Below are 20849 nucleotides of genomic sequence, written 5' to 3'. Positions count from 1 at the left end.
GATAATAAGGAGGTGACACAGTGTTGAATGAATCATCTGTGTCACTGAGGCAGACTCTTCGTTTTTCTCTCTTTCGTGGACAAATGTGTCTTTTACTCAACATGTGGTCAGGGTTTTCTTCTCTCTCTTTTTTCTTGTTTTATTACCTTCTGCACTGCCAATATATACATACTGATTTTGACCATGACTTTCTATTACCATTACAACAAATTTAAACTAATGCCCAGCAAAGAAATGACAAGAAATATCTCAAATATTTCTCATAGGAAGTTAAGATGCTCAGAGAAATGATGAGGAATAATCTCTTTGCCGAGTAAGGAACGGCCAGATATTCCCAATAACAGAGCCCTTGCATTGGGGGGAATGACATCAACATCCCCCAAACCAAGCTCCATAAATCTTTTCATGACAGCCCAAAATAAGGTAATTTTTACTTTTCCAATAAGTTACTGCCAGGCTCAATCATTTGATACTTATTACATGCAGTTGTATGGCTCCATTTGTTCATTAGCTCCATGTATGCGTGAGATCATAGGGTATTTGTCTTTCTCTGACTGGCTTATGTCACTCAGCATAATGTTCGCCAGGTCCATCCACGCTGTCATGACACGTAAAGTTTTCTTCTTTTTTATAGCTGGGTAGTATTCCATTGTTTAAATGTACGTAGAGCAAAAAGGACAAAGGACTCGTGGACATGGACAACAGGGCGGTGATTGATGTGGGGGGGAGAAAGTACAAGGGGACAAAATGCTAATGGAAAAAATACAATAAAGATTAAATTAAAATTAGATATAGGTTATATGGTCTTGCTTATCTTTTTTTGAATGTGAATTATATCTTGTCTCTTCAAGTAGATCATAAACTCTTAGTGGGATATTGTTTGGTATTATTTTCGCAAAAATTTAAACTCATTTTTATTTTTCAAGATCCTCCTTCGTTAGTTGATATCACATTTCAGTGGCCATTTCAGCTTCCCTTAGGAAGCTGGTTAAACATTTTTTAAATGATTTATTTATTGATCTATCTGTCTATTTATTTATTTATTTTTAGAGAGGGGGAGAGAGGGAGAAAGAAAGGGAGAGAAACAGAACATCAATCTGTTGCCTCTCATCCAAGCCCTGACTGGGGACAGGACCTACAACCCAGGTATGTGCCCCAACCACGAATGGAACCAGCAACCTTTCACTTTGATGGACCTCACTCCAACCAACTGAGCCACACCAGTCAGGGCTGGTTAAACATCTTTAATAAAGTGATTCACAGAGCTCATGTGAAGAGCCAATGTCCTACAGACCCATGTGGCACACTCCCTTTTACTCAGGGGTATGTATTTTGACAGACATTCTAGACTTATGAAAAGAAACCCTAAACTTCAGAAACACCAAATTAGGCCACTATTAAAGAGAGACTAGTTCTATAAATAACTTAGCTATCTAGGGATTTTAAATATAGAAAATCTTTTTAGTCTTGAACATGTGAAACCCTTGTTCCAGTACCTAAGCTCATTATCACTTAAATAACTGATTCTCAAATTGCTCTTGGGACTGACAGCACCTCGATTGTAGCTTCTTTGACTTCAAAACAGAGCCTTTCACCTCCTGCACATATTGGGCAGACTGTGGCAACTGAAGAGACAGTCACTGCACTCCTACTATGTGCCCGGTGCCACCCACGCCAGCAGCTGGTGTTTCAGGGATTCAGCCCCAGGGAATTCACAGTTCTTTTTAAATGAAGAGATAAGCCTTTAACATTTGAAGGAAGTATATGTTCTTACACATATGCTTAAGATGTACAGATGCTCTCAGAGATAACCAAATACACCCTGGGAGTGAAATTATCAAGGCAATAAATTTCTGTTGGCACTACTGGTTAAAACAAATCAAGAATTCTTGCTTAGCCGATGGAAGTTACTTTAGGATTACTGAGTAGGTGGGTCTGGGGAAATAATTCAGATAATTCCCTAAACTTTTTTTCTGTTTACTGAAACGTCTTTAATCAGACAGTGCCTTCAAGCAAGACTGAGAAATCTCAAGAATTGCAAGCCCTTGAACCACCAGTGCCTAATTGAAAATCTTTTTCCAGAGATAGTTGAGACCCAAAGCAAAACAACAATGTAAGAAGCATGTTTTTTCTTTTAACACTGTCAAACTTTTAAGAGCTGCCGACGGGACGGGGACCCCTTGCTGCACCCAAACTAATTGGATTTCTCTAACCCTGTCTCTCCCACCCAGATTTCTTCCCCCTGCGGTTGGAGAACAGTCAATACCAATTCCTTAATGCTGCTACCTTTGCTCATCCTCCCACTAATCGCCAGGCCCTCAATTCCATCCCACAAGCCTGAACCAACAGTGCTAATGCCGCCCATCACCTCCGGATTATTTCCTGTGTGTTGATTTTCTGGGGAATGTGTACATTTTGGTGTTGACAGTACAAGGTATATTCCATGCTCTCTCTTGAACTTAGCAGGTTTTGACAGATTTATGGGAGGACAGATGGCCATTACAGGCTGAAGGCTGACAAGAGGCAGTTCAGAGCATTGTTAACACACTTGCACAAACTCTCAGCAGTGCAGCTCTGTGCAGAATGTAATTCAGACTATAGCTTTTTTATTGCTGCCTATTTTCTTTTGTCAAAAGAGCCTGCTGTGCAGAGCAACAAATGGCTGCTATTACCCAGAATGTAATGGGTGTCAGACAAATCACGTAACACAAACAATCAAGAGTATGTAGGTCATATTTCAACAGAGCACAACCTTAGCAATATTTATGATTACTGCATTGAAATGTGCTCTATAATAAACAAGCACCTCTACATCACTCACACTTACGCACTTCTGCACAGCAAATCTGGGAGAAGTGGTACACACTCTACAGTCATCTTTTTAAACAGCCCTTTTATTTAAAAAAAAAAGTCAGAGACAAGTTTTGTTTTGTTTTGTTTTTCATTATGTGTGTGCTCTAAAGCGATTTTCTTGGAGGAGTTCTCTTTCGGGTTTCTTTGTTTAATTGGGTGGCTCTGGTAAATGGTGAGTCCTCGGCTCTGTTGTCTGTGCTCCACTATCCACCCAATGACTTCAGGAGGATCTCTGCTCTAATAGTTTATAACATTTTACAGAACCTCCTGCTAAATCTGTGACTTGCTCTGGAGTTTACTCGACAGTGAGATTTTTCTTCTGTCGCATGCCAATTCGGATGTTGCTTAAGGAAAAACAACGAGAAGATGAGTTTATAATGTGTTTAAAAACTCACCAGCAAAGGAAGACTGGGCCAAGAGAAGGGTGTGACTTGTCCTATTCACAGATTTTTGGCCTCAAGAACTTGGGGGAGGTGTCAAGAGGGTCTAGAAAGGGCTGATACTCAGCATGAGCTACTACAACAGTTACTAGAATATTTCGTGGACCAAAGCTCCCCCGGTGTCCTTGGGCCACCCCCAGCTTCCCCAGGACTCATAGTGGCCCCACAGAGCCAGCAACCAAAGTGTTAATAGTTGTCACAGAGGGGCCTCCCACACCCAGCTGTGGCCGAGAGAGCTTCTGCCTCTATTACTTTTTAAGTATTTCTATGTCACCCTTGATTACAAGGAACAAACTGGCCTTGCAGAAAAGCTTCAGAACATTCCTGGGACATGTGACTAATTCCCCAACTCTCACTCCAGGAAGATGAAGATCTTATCAACTGACCCTCGTGCACTCTCTCCGGGGGAGCAGGCTGAGGGCGAGCGGGACCCGGCTTTCTAGGCGGCTACCACCAAAGCCTCCCAAGCTCATATGGGAGAGGAAATTGCATTGTTATTCTTGGCTTGAAAAAAAAAACAACACTGAATAGTACCATCTCCAGAGAAGAAAACTGAGGAACAAAGGAATTATCTTTCCCCATGTTGGGTCAAGAAGAACGAGACTACCAACAGGAAAATGAAGGATGTGTTTGAAGCGCGGGAGAAATCCCCGCAGGGAGGGGTGCAAGACGCTGTGCAGCACTGTAAAGAGCATTTGCTGGGTGTCTCCTCAGATTCTTCAGGCACAAGAATGGGTTTTATGACCTGTCAAAATCACTTTCCAGTTCTCTGCCGCTGGGGTTTTCCTTTGAAAACTACTGACTACCGCTCATATTTTGCTTTGTTCTATTTCCCCCGAAGAGAAGGCACATGCAAAAGAAGTATATACCAAAAGGGTAGGGCAAATGCATCCTGTTTGTCAATATTCCATCGAGCACAATGAACTTTTAAATGGGAAGTCCAAGAAAGAAAACATAAAACTCTACATAAAGAAGATTGAAAAGTTACAAATTGGTTGGTTAATGAGTGTTTTTTTTTAAAAAAAAAAATACACATTCATCAATGTGCACTTGGGACGACTGCCCATGTAAATCAAGGGAAAATTTTGAGGGACAAATAAATGACAGAAAATCACATGTCCACTATCATCACAGCCCAGACAGGGAGGGCAATATATCAGTGCTATATTGCTGAGACCTAGCGTGTCACAGTGATGAGATTGTTGATTATTCTGCTTTTCTCATTTCCCTAAAATTAGCTATATTGCTTTTTATCACTTTTGGATTACTAACAATATAAACAATTTACATATCCATAGCCATATATACATGCATATACGTAGCCATGAAATTTTGGATCAGTCACTGGTCCCTAACCAAATGTCTTCATGTCTTATGGTTAAAGCCATCATCTTGTTCAGCTGACATTGTTTTGCCATTCCCATTTGAGAGACAAAAAGTCGAGCGCTCTGAAAACCTCCATATGCAATAGATTTGAACGCCTTCTGCCAAAAGAGCATTCTCTTTCCTCTCATGTTGCTTTACTAACAGCTATTTTGAAATCGAATTAGTTTTTACACCTGTAAAAAGAAGTGTTTTTTTACCAGCCAGAATGAACTAGTTGGGGACAATCACAAAGTCAGAGCAGCTGGCAAGACCTAATAAAGCAAACTGCCTATCTCATCCCTCCTGTCTCCCAAAGACGCTGCAGATGGGACACAGGGATTATTCAGGTCTTAGAATTTTGTTGACTCTTTATATTTCCACTTAGATGTTTGGAAAATGTCACAAACATGTGAGAGTAAAGAAAAACAAGACCCCGGAAAGGCTTGGGCAACAGCTTGATACAATTCTTCTGCCACAACCAAACAGATTAAGTGTGTGTATAGATCAAGGACCAACAAATCAACAACGTGAACACTGTTCCTACTCTATCCACCACCGCCCTGCTGCATGTGTGGCAGACATCACTAATCGATCGTGACATTCCTACTGAACACAGACCTGGCCTTCAGAATTCTTCTCAACACAATGCTCCTGGCCGCCGATACCAGTCAATGACACTTCGCAAGTGGGATGAAACCTGTTTAACATAACAGATGTCTACTACTATCTTTAAAATTCAGGCTTCAGGAAAGAAACAAACTGTCTAGCCAGACAGACCTGCCTTGAACCCAGGGTTCACCACAAAGCTAAAATCAACATACAACGTTTCCCTCAACAATTGAATGGGCAGGGAGTCAAAAAGGTGAGGTGCTCTTAGGGAGTGCCTAGCCTCCAGAATTTGTAGTAATGGCAGATGTAGCTGTTGTTGAGAGAATATCAAAGAGGAGGTTTTTCTACCCTTATTTGGTAAATCTTACACCCACACCAAAAAGAGGGTATGCTCAATTCATGGAGAATTCGGGAGACTTAGTCACAAAAAAAAAAAAAAAGGAAAAAACACCTTAATTTCATGTGTGAGAGTGCCAAAGAGGAGATAACATCAATTTAATGAAAGAGAACAGATCGTCAAAAGCTGAGAAGATGAACATCAAGGTGCAATGACCTTAGTAGATAAAGTTACCATAGAATTAGTAGTTAAATAGCTAATATTATTAAACACATGTATGCTGATACTGGGCTAAAACTTTTTCATGTTTTACCTCATTTCATTCTCATGGTGACTCGATAAAATGCAGATATGGTTATTACCTTCATCCTGAGTCTTATGGAAGTTTATTAAGTTGACCAAAAGCCAGAAGCTAGGTAGGGTTAGATCAGAACTTGAACTTAGATTAGTCTAGTATCCCAGCCAAGGTTCCTCATAACTTCACTAAGCTATGTGGTTTTCAAATTTCATAATAAATTACTTCTATTTGGAGTGTCACTGCCTATAAAGTGTATTGGTTCAGGTTAAACCGCAAGGAATTGCCATTTTTGTGTGTGAAAAGTGGCTGAATACTGATGATTTTATGTTTCAACCTACAATGTAGTCTTTTGGGTCAAACAGTCATTTCCTTTGGGAATTGTAAATAGGGTTTTAAAAGTGAGGCATCTGAGACCCAGATAAGATTAAGGATATTGAGACAGAGTCCTAGAAATAAAGATGAAGGAGGGAAAGTATTTGTGTGATCTTGCATAGTTCTCTACTGATTTCACCGCCCACACCAAATTCCTTCTTGCCTAAACTTGTCTTTGATTTCCTGCTTCCTTGTTTCCGCTCTGGCAATATCCTCTCCCCTTCCCACCCGTACACTTTAAAATCTGATACACATGTTTTTCTCCCCTAAGGCTCTCCAGCTTACCCTGTGGAGAACCCAATCTCTTCTCAACGCTTTCCCATGGATCACCTCACTCACTCACTCACTGCATAATGGTATTTGTCTTACTGCTTCTGTCCGTCCTAAACTGTCTTCTTTTTACTCTTGAACATGTGATTTTTTTTCAATCTTCTGCAGTCATTGTATAGAACTTGAAGCCTTGTGATAGGGTTCCCTTTGATAACTTCTTTCCTCCCTTTGGTGATTCTCTGAGGCATAATTAGTGTCTACTATGCAACAAATTTTACTCAAGATTTCCAGAGGAAATGGAGATCATAAACATCACACATTTCAAACCCTTGTAATATATCTACGAAAAAAGCAAAATAAAACTCTCTTCCAGCCTGCTCCTCCTCCAGGTACCACCCTCTAGGCAGGTTCCAAACTTCTCCCAGCTTTCCGGAGCATCCTCCAAGTTTCTCTTCTTCCCCTGCTTTCCAATAGCTTCAGATTCCTTCTCTTCTTCCACGCAGTTGGGCCCTGCCTCAGCTTCTCTAATTTGCACCTTCACACTTACAACCAACAAACTCAAAACCAGCCTCTGTGCCAACTTTCATGTGAGGTAATCAAATGTTACACACAATAAATAATATTTTCCCTTCGTACTTCTTATACAATGCATTCTTGTCTCCTAACAGCCTACAAGATCACATATTAAACATGGTATCATTTACTTAGCAGCTACTATGGACCAAGTACTATGCTCCATGAATTCATCTCTATGTCTGATTCTTGCTGCACTTTATCCAGCAAGACCTAGCATTTTGCAAGAACAGGTAATATGAAAAATATGTTGTTAAACTGTTTTCCATTGTACCAAATAATCTTTTAAAGCACCAAGAAAAAAGGATTTAAACTAGTAAGGTGAATTCTGCTTCTCTGACAGAAATAAATCCACTGTACATATTTTTAAAGATTATAAGTATTTTTAAAAGTATTTTCTGCCCTGGCTGTCATAGCTCAGTGGATTGAGCGTGGGCCTGTGAACCACATGATCGCGGTTCGATTCCCAGTCAGGGCACATGCCTGGGTTGCAGGCCAGTTCCCAGCAGGGGACTCACGAGAGGCAACTATACATTGATACTTCTTTCCTTCTCTCCTTCCCTCCCCCTCTAAAGATAAATAAATAAAGTCTTTTAAAAAAGTATTTTCTATAAATCCCTACTTGTCTTTCAATCGTGTAGATTACTACTTATCAAAATTACAACTAAATTATTTACAATTATGTACTATCAGTAAGAGAATTATTAAAACTCTTAGCAAAAACATACCAAAGTCAGTTTTTTATAACAACATAATCTCGTTAATAAAAGACATGCAATTTAAATGATGTGTTCATACATATAAACTAACAAAACACTCTGAAAATGAAGACCCCAATGGTAGCAAGGCTGCAATAAAGCAAGTATCCCCACAGAGTACTGCTAGAGCTACAAATGGAAACACCCCTTTTGGAAAGCAGTGTGGCAAGATACATCACAAAGCCCCCGAGATAGTCATGGCCTTGTATTCAGTATGAATAACTTCTAGAAATTTATTTTGAGAAAAACAATAAAAAGTTTATGAATGAAGATTTCCCCTGCAACGCTATTTCAAATTGGTAACAACCTAAACCTGTAACAGTAGGAGTACGAATAAGTAAATTTAGACATACCTACTCAAACAAAGGTTACACAGTATTCTAAAAGCCTAATAATAAAGGGTCATGATAATACAAAATTCCTTTTTAAAATGTTAATGGAAAAAAATCTAGATGCAAAATTATATATATATATGCATATATATATATGTACAAAATGATCACAGATATATTAAAATATCTATAGAAAACAATGGTATAAATATCTTTGCATCTTAGAACTCTGAATAATTTCTCTACCAGCTGATAGTACTGACATTTTCACAGTAAACTTCATTACTTATAATCATAGAGCAGTAAAAAGTGTTTTTTTAAAACAAAGCTTAGTTTTACCATAACCATGGAGGCTTTCTTAGTCTTCTCTAAACTGACTGATAGAACAAGTGACTGACAAACACAACATTCTGAACATTCCTAGTTAACACATTCCTTTCAGTTAACTTGTTTCTGTAAGTCACAGTAGGGCATTTTTCCAAACCGGTCAATGTCCACTATATTGGTGACTACAATTATGTAAGAGAATAAAATATTATGTAAATTAATAAAAATATCAGTAAGAAAAAATGTTGTTTCAATAAAAGGACCGAATAAAGACTCAAAGAAGGGCCACCAATTTAGTTGCAGATGAGTGCTAATGGGAAATGTTGAGGAAACATGGGAATTACGGTACAGTTTCCACAAAAAGCATCAAACTCTAGAATGATCCTTTACTCACACTACCACACAAATGTTTAAAATGTTTCTTTCAAAGAGTGAGAAACAAAAAGTGCGCTCATCTGTAATGCAGTCAGTGAGGTTTGTGCCAAAAAAGATGAATAAATCCCAGTCAGCACACTTAAGCTCAAAGTAAAGATCTGTCTTTTACCAAAAATGTTATATTTTAGTGTATATTTAGTGTATATTTAGTGTATATTTATGTTTTAAGCAAAAGGAAAATGACAAACAGTGTATACTTTAATCAACTTTTTAGATAAACCCACCAAATACTCATTCTCATTGGTCAGATGTAAAGGTCTCTACTGCATATAATATATACACCCACAAGTAACTTATGATCATATATGTAAATGATTATTTAAACTATGTATATGCTTATAAGCAAATATATGTGTGTATATGCATATATGCATATAAAGATATATGGGTATATATGTGTGTATATGAGTCTACATATATACACATATAAAACATATATAAATACCATGAAATTAACTACTCTACTGCTTTACCAAATCATGCAATCATGCAATAGACCTTTCATAAGAAGGTAATTTAGCAAACTCAAAGTGTGAAATTAAACTTAGCGACAATGGCCACAGTGTGTGCAGGCACCACGGTTCTGGCTGAAAGCATCTTGTTTAACTTACTGTTCCTTTACCCTTATCAGCAATGGCCAAAGCCAAGGAACTTCTTGTTCAGACATCCTGAGATTCACTTTCTGCTGGGGTTCAAGGACCTAAGCTTAAAGGACTTGTGCAAAGACACCATTTACAACCAACTCAGAAACCGGCTTTGGAACTCTGCTTTGGGACGTTTCTCAGAGGTCAGTCCAAGTTTTTAGTGCTCCTTCCTCTTCAGTGTGTGAAGTCAAGACTGGCTAAATGAGTTCAGAAGTCCAAATGGTGGAGAAAATAGCTCTTCTTTAAAATATATATAAGAACGTTTTGTATTGGTGAGGGGGCATATTTTCATTTTTCTCCTTGGCTGAAAAGATATTAAAATGGTAACATACAGAGAAGAGCATTACACTGTTAGGTGCACCGGACAGTGAGAAAACATTCCAAGAGAAGCATCGGGAGGAGTAAACCCGGCTGCAAACCATTGCTCCTGGCTTTCTAGCTCTTGATCTTGGGCAAGTTACTTAAATCTCTGAAACATATTTCCTCATCTTAAGAATGAGAAAATTACCACCATCCTTATGAGGTTTTGTGAAATTAGCCAAAAGCCCATGCACATGCCTGGCACACTTACTGAGTGGGAGATCAATAAATGTTTGTTTCTCCCCCTCCTCAAGTTTTGGTGTCTTCATCTAAAATAGGGTTACTTGAGGATCTATAACAGTAACATATATACACGGTGGGGCAAAAGGAGGTTTACAGTTGTTTGTCTGGAAAATAATACAATAATAAATAGATAATACGAGAATAGACTCTGTTTCACATTCTCGCAGCTGTAAACCTACTTTTGCTCTACCTCGTACATGTCAGAGACTCTGCCTCAAGTCCGACCCATAATAAATCCCTTCTCATTGAAAAAAAATAAACAACTAGAAATACAAGTAGATAACTTCATATCCAAATGTTGCTTGTTCTCTACTAATTTCATGAATCACATAAGGGGAACACTCTCCTATGTAATATATATTTCATACACACACATCCACACAATTCCCAGTGAAATATAAGACTCACCTGCAGTTCCAGAGAGTTCCACACTTAAGGTTCGTTCAATAGTCTTGTTCTCAAATGGGGAACCCTTGGGGTCACTGGAAGATATGGCACATTTATAAAAACAAACTGAAATGGAGTTGCTGTAGCCAAATGTATTAGAACCCCCTTCCCTTTCTGAAAACGGTTACGTTTCTTAATACTTACTTTGGTGACTCTGGGGTCAGAGGAAGCGATAAAGTTGTTGGTTTGGCTAAAGGAAAAAAAAAGAAAACTAATTATGAAATATTGAGTGGGGTTTTGTTTTTATATTTGTTTTCTTTCTACAACAGTCATGTTGGAAACTGAAAAATGGAAAACAAAAGTAAGGAAATCTCTAAATATTGGCTCAAAGTCAGACAACAGTCCATTATGCTAAAGAAAAATTCCACACAACATTTGCATCAGGAAACTATCATTCAAAAAGCATACAAAAATAGAAATTAAAAAAAAATGTTGCCTTCCCTGTTAAGGATACAACATTTGCATCATACCATCAGAGAGAAATAATGTTTTCTACTTTAATTTGGAATACAGTACATGGTTTGTTTAGATAAGAAAAGAGCAGAGTAACTATAAGACAACAGAACGTTATGAATATTCAGTTGATTTTCCCCCTAAAATGCATAATTTTATGTCTAGCCTGAGACTAGGTATCTGTATAAGGCCAAAGCTCACACAATAATCATTCCACTCACTAAAAATTAATTGTGAGGTATGGCAAGTTGTGTACATTGACCCAGGCAGTTGGAAAAGGGTTCAGACCCCCAAATTTGAACAGACAAGTAAAGTATGTTTATCAGCTGAGAGGCCCATGGATTTTCAAAGAGAGATCATCTACTTCCTTTTTTGCTTCCTAAATTTTACCTCCTGCGGAAGGCACTTCCCAACTATGAAGGGTGAAATGAGACTCTTCTTCTAACTCAAAAAATTCTATTGCTTCTCTTCAGCAGTGTTGTATTTTCATCAGAAGGAGGGGAAAACATGATGAAAAGTGCCCTTGGGGTATATATCTACATATTATGTACATATGCTTATCTACAAAGATATATTTATACATATGTCAATTTTTTTCTTAGTAAAATAACTGCTTTCAAAAGGTCAAGAGATAGGCCTTTATGCAATGAAAACCATGGAACTGAAATCAAAAAAGTCTTTAAAATAAACTTCCTTATTTTATGGGTGAAAACCCTGAAAAAAATCTTTTGAAATGCTAAATGACCCTGGCTGGTGTAGCTCAGTGGATTGAGCTCGGGCCTATGAACCACATGATCGAGGTTCGATTCCCAGTCAGGGCACATTCCTGGGTTGCAGGCCAGTTCCCGGTTCCCAGCAGGGGGCAAATGAGAGGCAACCATACATTGATATTTCTCTCTCTCTCTCTCTCTCTCCTTCCCTACCCTCTAATATAAATAAATAAAATCTTAAAAAAAAAAAAAGAAATGCTAAATGATATTGCCAGAACCATAAAACTAGTTACTGGCAGAGTTGGTCCAGAACGTTTTCTTTCTCCTAATTATCAAAAGGAACAGCAACCAATAGATACTAAAGTAAATGAATCAACCCCAGTAATTAAGGTCTTTTGAAATGTAAAAATATTATTTACATCCAAATTAAGCTGAAATTAGGTACTTTACTTGGATAAATAGTGTTTACATATTTAGTTTGTAGATTTAGATTTAGTTTTTAAACAATGGAATGGTTTATCATCTCTCCAATGTGCATTCAGAAATCCGGAGCTCATGCTGTCTTCTACAAATTAGAAACATTGACTGATTGGCTTTTTCATATATACAGATAAATAAACTCATTTTACATTAATTTTTTACTATGTCTGTTATAATGAGCCTTTCAAAAAGAGCACCTTATGAAAAATGTTACCCAATTTTATAGTACTCAACTAATAATTAAGATAATGTATACAGGTTCTATAGAAATGTCACCAGATATGAACCATGTACTATCTCACAACATAAATGTACACTGAATATCAGTCACTAGAATTCCAGTTTTCAAGGTGTCCAGTAGGCTGTCTGGAGTGCTCAAAGGAAGACCCCCAAAATTCTGATATTTGGGTACAGGTAAGGCCAAACGCCATGGAAAAAGAGGGATTGGCAGTAGCCATATTTAACGGGACCAAAGGTAAACAGGAAATGAGGGCCATAAGAAGGGCAAAACTCAAACCATACACAGATTCTAACCCTCCAACCTGCCCAGGCTCACAAAAGCCATCACTAAAGGAACATTGGTTTGGGCCACTCCAAGTTTAACCCACACTGTGACAATGACTGGCAAACCAGAGACTCTACGATCCTCGAGGGCGGGAAGTCATCTTTTTTTGGTAGATCATGATATTTTTGATGAATGAATATATTAGCAAATGAATGAATAAGTGAGTAAGTGGGACAACAAGCTATGCCAAGGACCAGACCATTATCCAAGGGACTTAAAAGAACCTGACCCCATAATGTTACAAAAAGCATGCAGGAGGTTCACAAGGAAAAAATGATAACACGTTAAGAAAGGTGACCTCAGTTATCACCTCCAATAGTTGACACGGTTTTTATTTTCAAATCTTCAATAATAATTTAAATAATCCCTGAAGCTGAGCATTTATTTCCTGTTGGCTGTTAACAGCCAGTCATGTTTATTTTCGTTTAGGCCTTTAATAACTACAAGATATATATATATTTGTCAAAAGGGATTATTCCGGGGCTTTTATGCTGCACCACACATACGACATATACCTTTAAAAGAAAGAGCATGTCTCCTGTTCTAAAGAATATTCCTTCCAATTGGATTCCTCATGGCCATCATTTGTAACACTTTACATTAATATTTAGTGGTAAGCAAATTTAAAAATAAAAAAAAGAACCTCAAAATCCAAAAGGACCAATTAAAATTTTTTTAAAGATCTTTATAAAGGCCGCTAGGCTGGGTTCACTGACTACAAGGCTTCGTGGGGCTCGGACTTCACATTCAGCTCCAGAAAATGGCCCGTGACTAGCAGGGGGTGGAGAGTGAGCCCCTCGGGCTTCCCTTCACCTGAGGCCTTCAACAGCCAGGAGTCCCACCCCCACCTTGCCACCCGCCCTCCTCACTCCCCCACCCCTGCCCCCAGCACCGCTGATTCTGCTCTGGGGAAAACTCTCCCAGAGACTGAGTGAGAAGCTGATCGGGGCCAAACAAGCTGAGAGAATTTGGCTCCTTTCGATAAATACGTTTCTATTTCCCTGAACTGACAGAAAGGAACAGGTAACCTAACTGGGAGCCAATTTAAAACATGAAAGGAAAGCTCCTGAAAATGCTGGGTTTATGGTGAGGTGGGGATGAGACGGGAAGAGTCACAACACTGGGAGAGAAAACATTTTTGAAAAGCAGCAGCGACAGCATACCTTTGCAAAATAATCATGGCTGAAAACATGGCTGAGGGGCTACCGCTCCGCAGCTGGACGGGGAAGTTGGGGAAACAAAAGGAGAAGAAGGTGGGTGTTTACACATGCTCTACTAGAATATGCCTACTTCCATTACAGGGGTAAAGGTCAAGTGCACTTGGAAACTGGAATATTTTAAAGCAACAGTAACTTTCAATAAGTTCTTTTTAGGCCTCTAAAACTAGACTATCTCGAGAGAAGGAGCCAAAATGAAAGAAAATGATCTCTGCCAAGAGAGGTTTTCCCCAAACCACCCGATCTGCCTCAGAGGTGTCAGCCTTCTAGTAACATAGAGGGATGGATAATAAAAGATCAACTTAGATGTTTCCTTTAATCCAGTCAGGGTTTTTTAAGAGAGACCACAAATTTGAAACATTCTAGGAATTCCCAAATCCTTATTTACAAAATAAAATCTATGAGCCCAACAGGTACTCTTTTAAAAAAAGGGGGCGGGGGAGAAATGCACTTAATCACAAGATGCTGCATACTTGTTATTTACAGTTCCTTAATGTATATACACAGCACACAACAACACCTTATTTGTTCTATTATTGAAAGGGGGGAAAAATGAAAGCTCTGTAATGAATTGCCTAGCCCAGCTTGCTGAGAACTTCAGTTTTCTCAGCATTTCGGAGTTCATGGGAAATGCTCTCTGAGGCTACAATGCTCCCTACTTTGTCACCCCCTCTCCATCCAGCTGACATTTCAGGTGCCATTTGGTGACTGTGAGTCGGGCTGCATATCAGCTAAATAGGATATGTTCAACCTGTGTCCAAGGAAGGATTTTTTCCCCCCATCTATACTGGAGTGCTGAATTGTCTATCCAGAGAGACACCATGGGAACGGAAGCCCCAAACCTGGGCATCATCAGCCCGGTACCTGTAGCCTTTGCCTTCTGAGCCCTCACTCACAGTGTGTGCTTCAGTCCCCAGCCTACCTTGTAAATGCTGCGACTGCGGTTGTGTGTGGGACTTCTTTTTGGAGGTGCATTTGTCTCTGCTGCTATTCCTGGTCTCTGCGGGTTTGGTGTGAGGAGGGTCATCGTTTGTGGTCAGATACTTGAGAAGCTCGGAGCAGGGACGTCTCTGTGGCTTCTGTTGTTGACAAATGCTCTTTGCTTTATTGCTCCATGAATTCTCGGTCTTAAAAACAAGGCGTAAAGAAGGCTGAAATTAGTGAACCGAACCTTAGCAGAATGGATATAGGTTTTCTGAAGAGATGAGATTTTCAGTGAAGTGTTCAGTCTAAGTGTACTGGATCTATGAGCTGTGAATAATTGTTTGCAGAACAAGGGAAGAAAATTACATTTAAAACTCCTAAATGACATTTATGCAGCTTTTTATTTCATTTCTCCTACATTTCAATGTTCTTACTCAGCAACATGTAACTAACAAGACCCTATAGCGCCTTTACTGTGAATAAAAAAAAAATAAGCTGGTTTAAACCTTAATTTGCTACTGATTGCTAGAGCCCAGTATTCACAATTCTCTTAAGTACCCCTGAACGCTCCCTTTTCACTCACAGTGAATGGCAAGACAAACATTGTTGAATACAGCCCGCTAACCGAATTATGTCATTGCCAGCATTCCACCCAATTAATGGCAGAAATAGATCTTTCACGGTGATTCTGGAGCAATCTTTCTCAGGTTAGACAGCTGGCAAAATGGCAATCCTGCATCTTAAAGTCACTTACAGATAATACCAGCCTATCAGCCAGTTAAAGTGTAGTCCTGCATTGCTGCGCGTTATTAACAAAGTGGGCAAGGAGTAACAGACGGAGGACCCTCCATTCCCATTGTCCAAAGACAAATGAACTCTTCCTGGTTTAAATGAGTGAGCGTGCTGCGTTTGAAAACTCATTTCAAAATCAGTGTTACCATCCTGAAGCAGCTGCAGGATCCCAGCAGAGTGAACGCGTATAAGTAAAACTCCGATTTGTTTGATAGCTTCAAGCAAAAACCCTTTGTTACTTCCCCTCCTGTATTAAGAAGTTTACTTTTGTACCTTAACAACTGCAGGGTTTGTTCTGATCCTGTGATTATGGTTTGCATGGTTCTGGGCACTGAGACCACTGCATTCATTATAACTTAGCTGAGTGTTGGCTGGTGCCAGTAAGAGCTTCTTGAGCTAGAAAAATATCAGAGAAGGGGAAAGGCAAGAAAATTATAAGTCATCTAAGAATTCGAATGTTACTAATATTTTAACCTTAAAATTAATTAATTTTAACTATAAAAAGTAATTCTATCACTCTTTCATTGCATCACACCTTACCACAAAAGCACTAACAAAAATGCATTTTTAATAAGAAAGAAAAAGTTTGGCATCACACCACCAACTGTGAAAGGATTTCCTTTTTCTATAGTTGAAACTTAGTATTACTACCTAAATTTTTCTTTTACACAAAAGAAGGCAAGGCCCTGGCTGGTGTAGCTCAGTGGATTGAGCGCGGGCCTGCGACTCAGACGATCGCGGTTCGATTCTCAGTCAGGGCACATGCCTGGATTGCAAGCCAGTTCCCTGCAGGCCAACTCCCAGCAGGGGACGCGCGAAAGGCAACCATACATTGATGTTTCTCTCCCTCTCTCCTTCCCTTCCCCTCTAAAGATAAATAAACAAAATCTTAAAAAAAAAAAAGATTTAAAAAAAAAAGAAGGCAAAAGGGTCTTCCTAAAAGGATTTCTGAATCACTACTAGGTGAGAAAAACCGCCTTGCTCAATGAGGACTTGGGGAGTGGGGATGGAATATATAGACATTTTCCCCTCAATGACCCAAATTAACCAAGTGGCAATGAAGGAAAGATCCTGTGATGTTTAGAAGCAAGTTGCACAGTCAAGTGCACCACTTCACTGATTCAAAGGACGTTTGGATAAAAGAGTGGCTATCACTGAAGAAGATGTGTGAGTAGCCAGAGTCCGGAGATGTGGATTCTGGTCCAGGCAAAGCATTGACTGCCTCTTGGCCTCTGCTCCTTTGGTTGAGTTGAGGGCCTTCCAGGACGTCCCTGCTTGGGCTTCATAGTATGACTCTAGGTCAACAACACCTCCCAGCTGAACCAGTTGTGTGAATGAAAATCATCTGGTATCAATGCTACAAAAGTGGAGTCCTAGACAGCAAAGTCAACTATACTGAAAATTGGAGAAATTGGGGAATAAATAACAATCATTTATGAGATATTTTCTCCTGGACTAGAATTCTCAGAAGGCAAGACATTCAAATAGGGTCTCCATCTGTTTACATGCAGTGCTTTTAACATTTAAAAATTTAGAAATGAGTAGAAACAACCTCTAAATGGCATGTCAAAGCACATTAGTAAAGTTTGGAGGATGGTATTCTGTAACTTACATAGTATGTTCTCATATCAGATTTACAGCAAATGACAAATGGTTACCACAGATGAGAAGGTAAACCCTTGTCTCAGAACTAATAAAATTCTGGTCAAGCACTGCACTGAAAAGAAAATTCACCCTTCATTCCCAACAAATTCACTCTTCGTTCCTTACCATAAATTTGTGTAACTTTGGTTACAAATGTACTATTGTTTTTCAATCATCTTAAGAATTATGGATGCAAATCCTTAAAATATCACAAACCCTTGATATACCTTCTATTTCTAGAATTTTATGCATAAGAATAGAACTACAAATATGTCAATTATAATACAATTTATGATAGTAAAAAGTTGGGGGGAAAGACTAAATATCCAAACCGTAGGGATTGCTTAATACATCAGGACACCTTCAAATAATTAAATACTATACAACCATTAAAAATAATGAGCACATTTAAAACTCACAAACTTGGCGATGATATATCTTAACAAAAGAGATTGCAATCATTTGCATATTACAAGTTATTAGAAATTATAGGTGAATTTTTAGTCTAATTTTTTGGTTGTCCACATTTTCTAAATTTCTACTATGAACATAAATAATGCTAGGAAGTAAACACACACTCATAGGCACAACAGTTCTAAAAATGCAGTAAGATGACATGAAGGCTCTATTATCAATAGTAGTAAACACAGAATCACAGAACATGCAGTTTCGAGGGTGCTGGGGGATTCTTTCTGCATCAGTCTCAATTAAAAATCCAGACCTTATTGTTACTGCATCATACCCATGCAGCGGGTAGCCAGAGGCAACTCCAATTGCTGTTAAACAGTAGGAAGGGTTCTTACTAGAGACGGCTCTTCGGCCTCCTGAGGCGGAGGGGTGCCGTCAGGCATGGAGGAAGGACTAGCCTCATTCTCAGTGGTCACATCTCCATCTGTCAGCGCATCAAATGAGGGCAATCCGTCTTCATCCACAGGGAGGCTGTCCAGTGTCTCTGTGAGGACTGCTAGCAAGTTCGCCTCATTTTCTTCATCTATCTTCTGCAAAAACAGAAAAACAGAAGAAGATGTGAGTGGACGTTGGGAGACGGGTCACACTATTAAGAGCGTAGACTGAACACGTTTAGCCAAATGAGGGAATGGGACCTGAAATTTGAATGTCCATGCCAGCACACAAAGATCGTGTCTTCCTCAAACTCTGAATTCAGTTTCGGTCTGAAGCACACAATTAATTAGTACCTCTACTGTACCAACTTCTGATTGTCCAGCTGTCCAACTTAGCAAGGTATTATGTCAGTGCGTAATATGGCTGTATACAATTGTGTCTTGTCCACAGTCATTTCCACATGTCTGTGTCTTGTTTCCCTAATTAAGAGGCGAGTTAGAGAGTTGCAGGGCCTGAGAGAATTTTAACCGTCATCCACGTCACGTTCACATACACATTTCAATCTCCACAACCTACCTGCCGACATGCGTGGAACACTATAAACAGCACCAGAAACCAAAAGTATACCAGGAGAAGCCCTACACTTTGATGATTTCAATCATAATGTCATCACTGAACCCTTCATATTTTACATATTTTTCCCCTAACATCTCTCCCAACTTTGGTTGTAAATCTGTCACTGTATCCTGGACATTTCTACCTGAGAATAGCTCCCTCATCTCCAAAACCCCAACTTAGGACCATTCATGACAAAGTTACTGTTTCTCTTGACTTCTCACGTTTGGGGAACAGTTCTTCAGACCTAAACTCTGGAACTACCCTGAGTCCTCTCTCTCTGTCCCATCACTAAGTACAGTCTTACTTTGTAACATCTTTTAAAGGTGTTCATTTCTTGAGGCCAGGGGTACAATTCTTGTGCAAACTTATTTCTAATGGGGGCTCCTCCAAACAGACTCTAACTCATCTTCCCACATTCATTCCCACCAACACACTCTTGGAAAGGTAATGTTCACTTATTCACTGCACAAATATTTTCGAACATTTCATCTATGTCAAGACCATGTTAGGTGTTGAAGGTACAAAAAGAAACAAGATAAAACTCAGACCTTCCACTACAGTGGAAGGGAAGAACCTGCAAACAGTGTGTTATAAAAAATAATATTGAGTTCAGTACTTTCAAGATCTCCCAAACCGTAGCGTATGTACCATTTTTATAGGGCAATGTGTCATATTCATGTACCTAAGCAACCAATGCTGGGCACAGGGTATGGGTGTAGTTATTGATTGCTTGCTGAATAATTCATTGGTCTGCATTTACGGCATAGAATATATGTTGTGTTTATTACTTTTCCCCTTCTTTCAGCACTTCACGTTGTCCAATTTGAACGTTTTTAAAAAGTTCGGTATGCTATGACCCTAACAATAGCTAAATTATCTCAGATAGGTTCCATTACAAAATGCAGCAAAGCTGCTGACATCTAAAGAAGCCAGTGGGGCCCAAACTGCCTTTCTCTCCAGCACCGAACTCCAGTTAATTGACCTGACAAAATTACAAGAATCACAGAATAAGACAGCTAATCGGAAAATCAAAATGTATTACTAGAGAAATTAGGCAGGCCTTTATCATGTGTACATTCTATTTTCACATTAAAAAATTGTTTTTCCTCATTACTGATCAGTATCCAGACTTCTTTTTTTTTTTCTTTTTGGATTCAAGAGGCTAATAAGCGCTTTTTGCTATTCACGGAAGACTTCACTCAGCATTTTTTTGCATATGGCTTCTCCCTCACGCCACTGGACTGGACTTGATGTTCTGAGTGGAGTGACGACTCTAGAGTTTTAGGACTTTAATGCACAAGGTGAAGCCCAGTCAGAAGGGATAGAATGTTCACTTCGAAATGGTTCCGCTTCCTTCCATAAACTGACCAATTCCTTGAAATCCAAATTGCTTAATTCAATAATAAAACCTCACTGAACACCCTTCTTTCCCCCTCAGTTCTTTTGGACAATGTAATTTTAATAATAAAGACACTGAAATGATACTTCCTTATTTTCTAGTCAGAATTCTGATTTGGTAACCGAAGATTCCAATCTTCTTTTTGTTTTTAGATTTCACCTCATACCAACAATACCAAACCAGGTTATTAAACTGATCTGAATAAAAATTACAATTAAATGAAATATATAATATTTTAAATATCCCTAAGTCATGAAATTTACATCAATGTAAATATCTCCATACTATCTAATTAAGAGAATCTTGAAAATGTCTCAGACACACACATAAACACGCACACTTTCAGTCAATTGGACATTTTTTTCCTAAGTACCCCAATTTTGCAACAGCTTATTTCAAATTTAAAATTGCTCAAGAAAAAAACAGTCAAGAATATTTACTAGTAAAGGAGCAATTTTGTTTACCCTAATTTAAATGTTGTGTTTGGTTTTTCTGCAGTATTACAAGTCTCTATTTGCTTTCAATCACATAATACAATAGT

The 20849-nt window shown here is 38.8% G+C and overlaps 1 protein-coding gene across 5 annotated transcripts in view; it reads right to left on the bottom strand.

The window, feature by feature from the left end:
• PPARGC1A (PPARG coactivator 1 alpha) overlaps positions 1 to 20849 on the bottom strand; it is a 111868-nt gene that overhangs the window by 23727 nt on the left and 67292 nt on the right. For all 5 annotated transcript variants that reach the window (XM_037044946.1, XM_037044937.1, XM_037044952.1 and 2 more), the window contains exons 3-7: positions 18252 to 18446; positions 16078 to 16200; positions 15011 to 15215; positions 10808 to 10853; positions 10625 to 10698 (exon numbers count right to left, since the gene is read on the bottom strand). In XM_037044946.1, coding sequence (XP_036900841.1) covers positions 10625 to 10698; positions 10808 to 10853; positions 15011 to 15215; positions 16078 to 16200; positions 18252 to 18446 — 643 coding nt within the window. The remainder of the gene's footprint in view (positions 1 to 10624; positions 10699 to 10807; positions 10854 to 15010; positions 15216 to 16077; positions 16201 to 18251; positions 18447 to 20849) is intronic.

The sequence above is a fragment of the Sturnira hondurensis genome, unplaced genomic scaffold (genome assembly GCF_014824575.4).
Source record: "Sturnira hondurensis isolate 20B ecotype Veracruz unplaced genomic scaffold, ASM1482457v3 Scaffold0000780, whole genome shotgun sequence".
Lineage (NCBI taxonomy): Eukaryota > Metazoa > Chordata > Mammalia > Chiroptera > Phyllostomidae > Sturnira > Sturnira hondurensis.
This window is presented reverse-complemented; position numbering and strand designations above follow the sequence as displayed.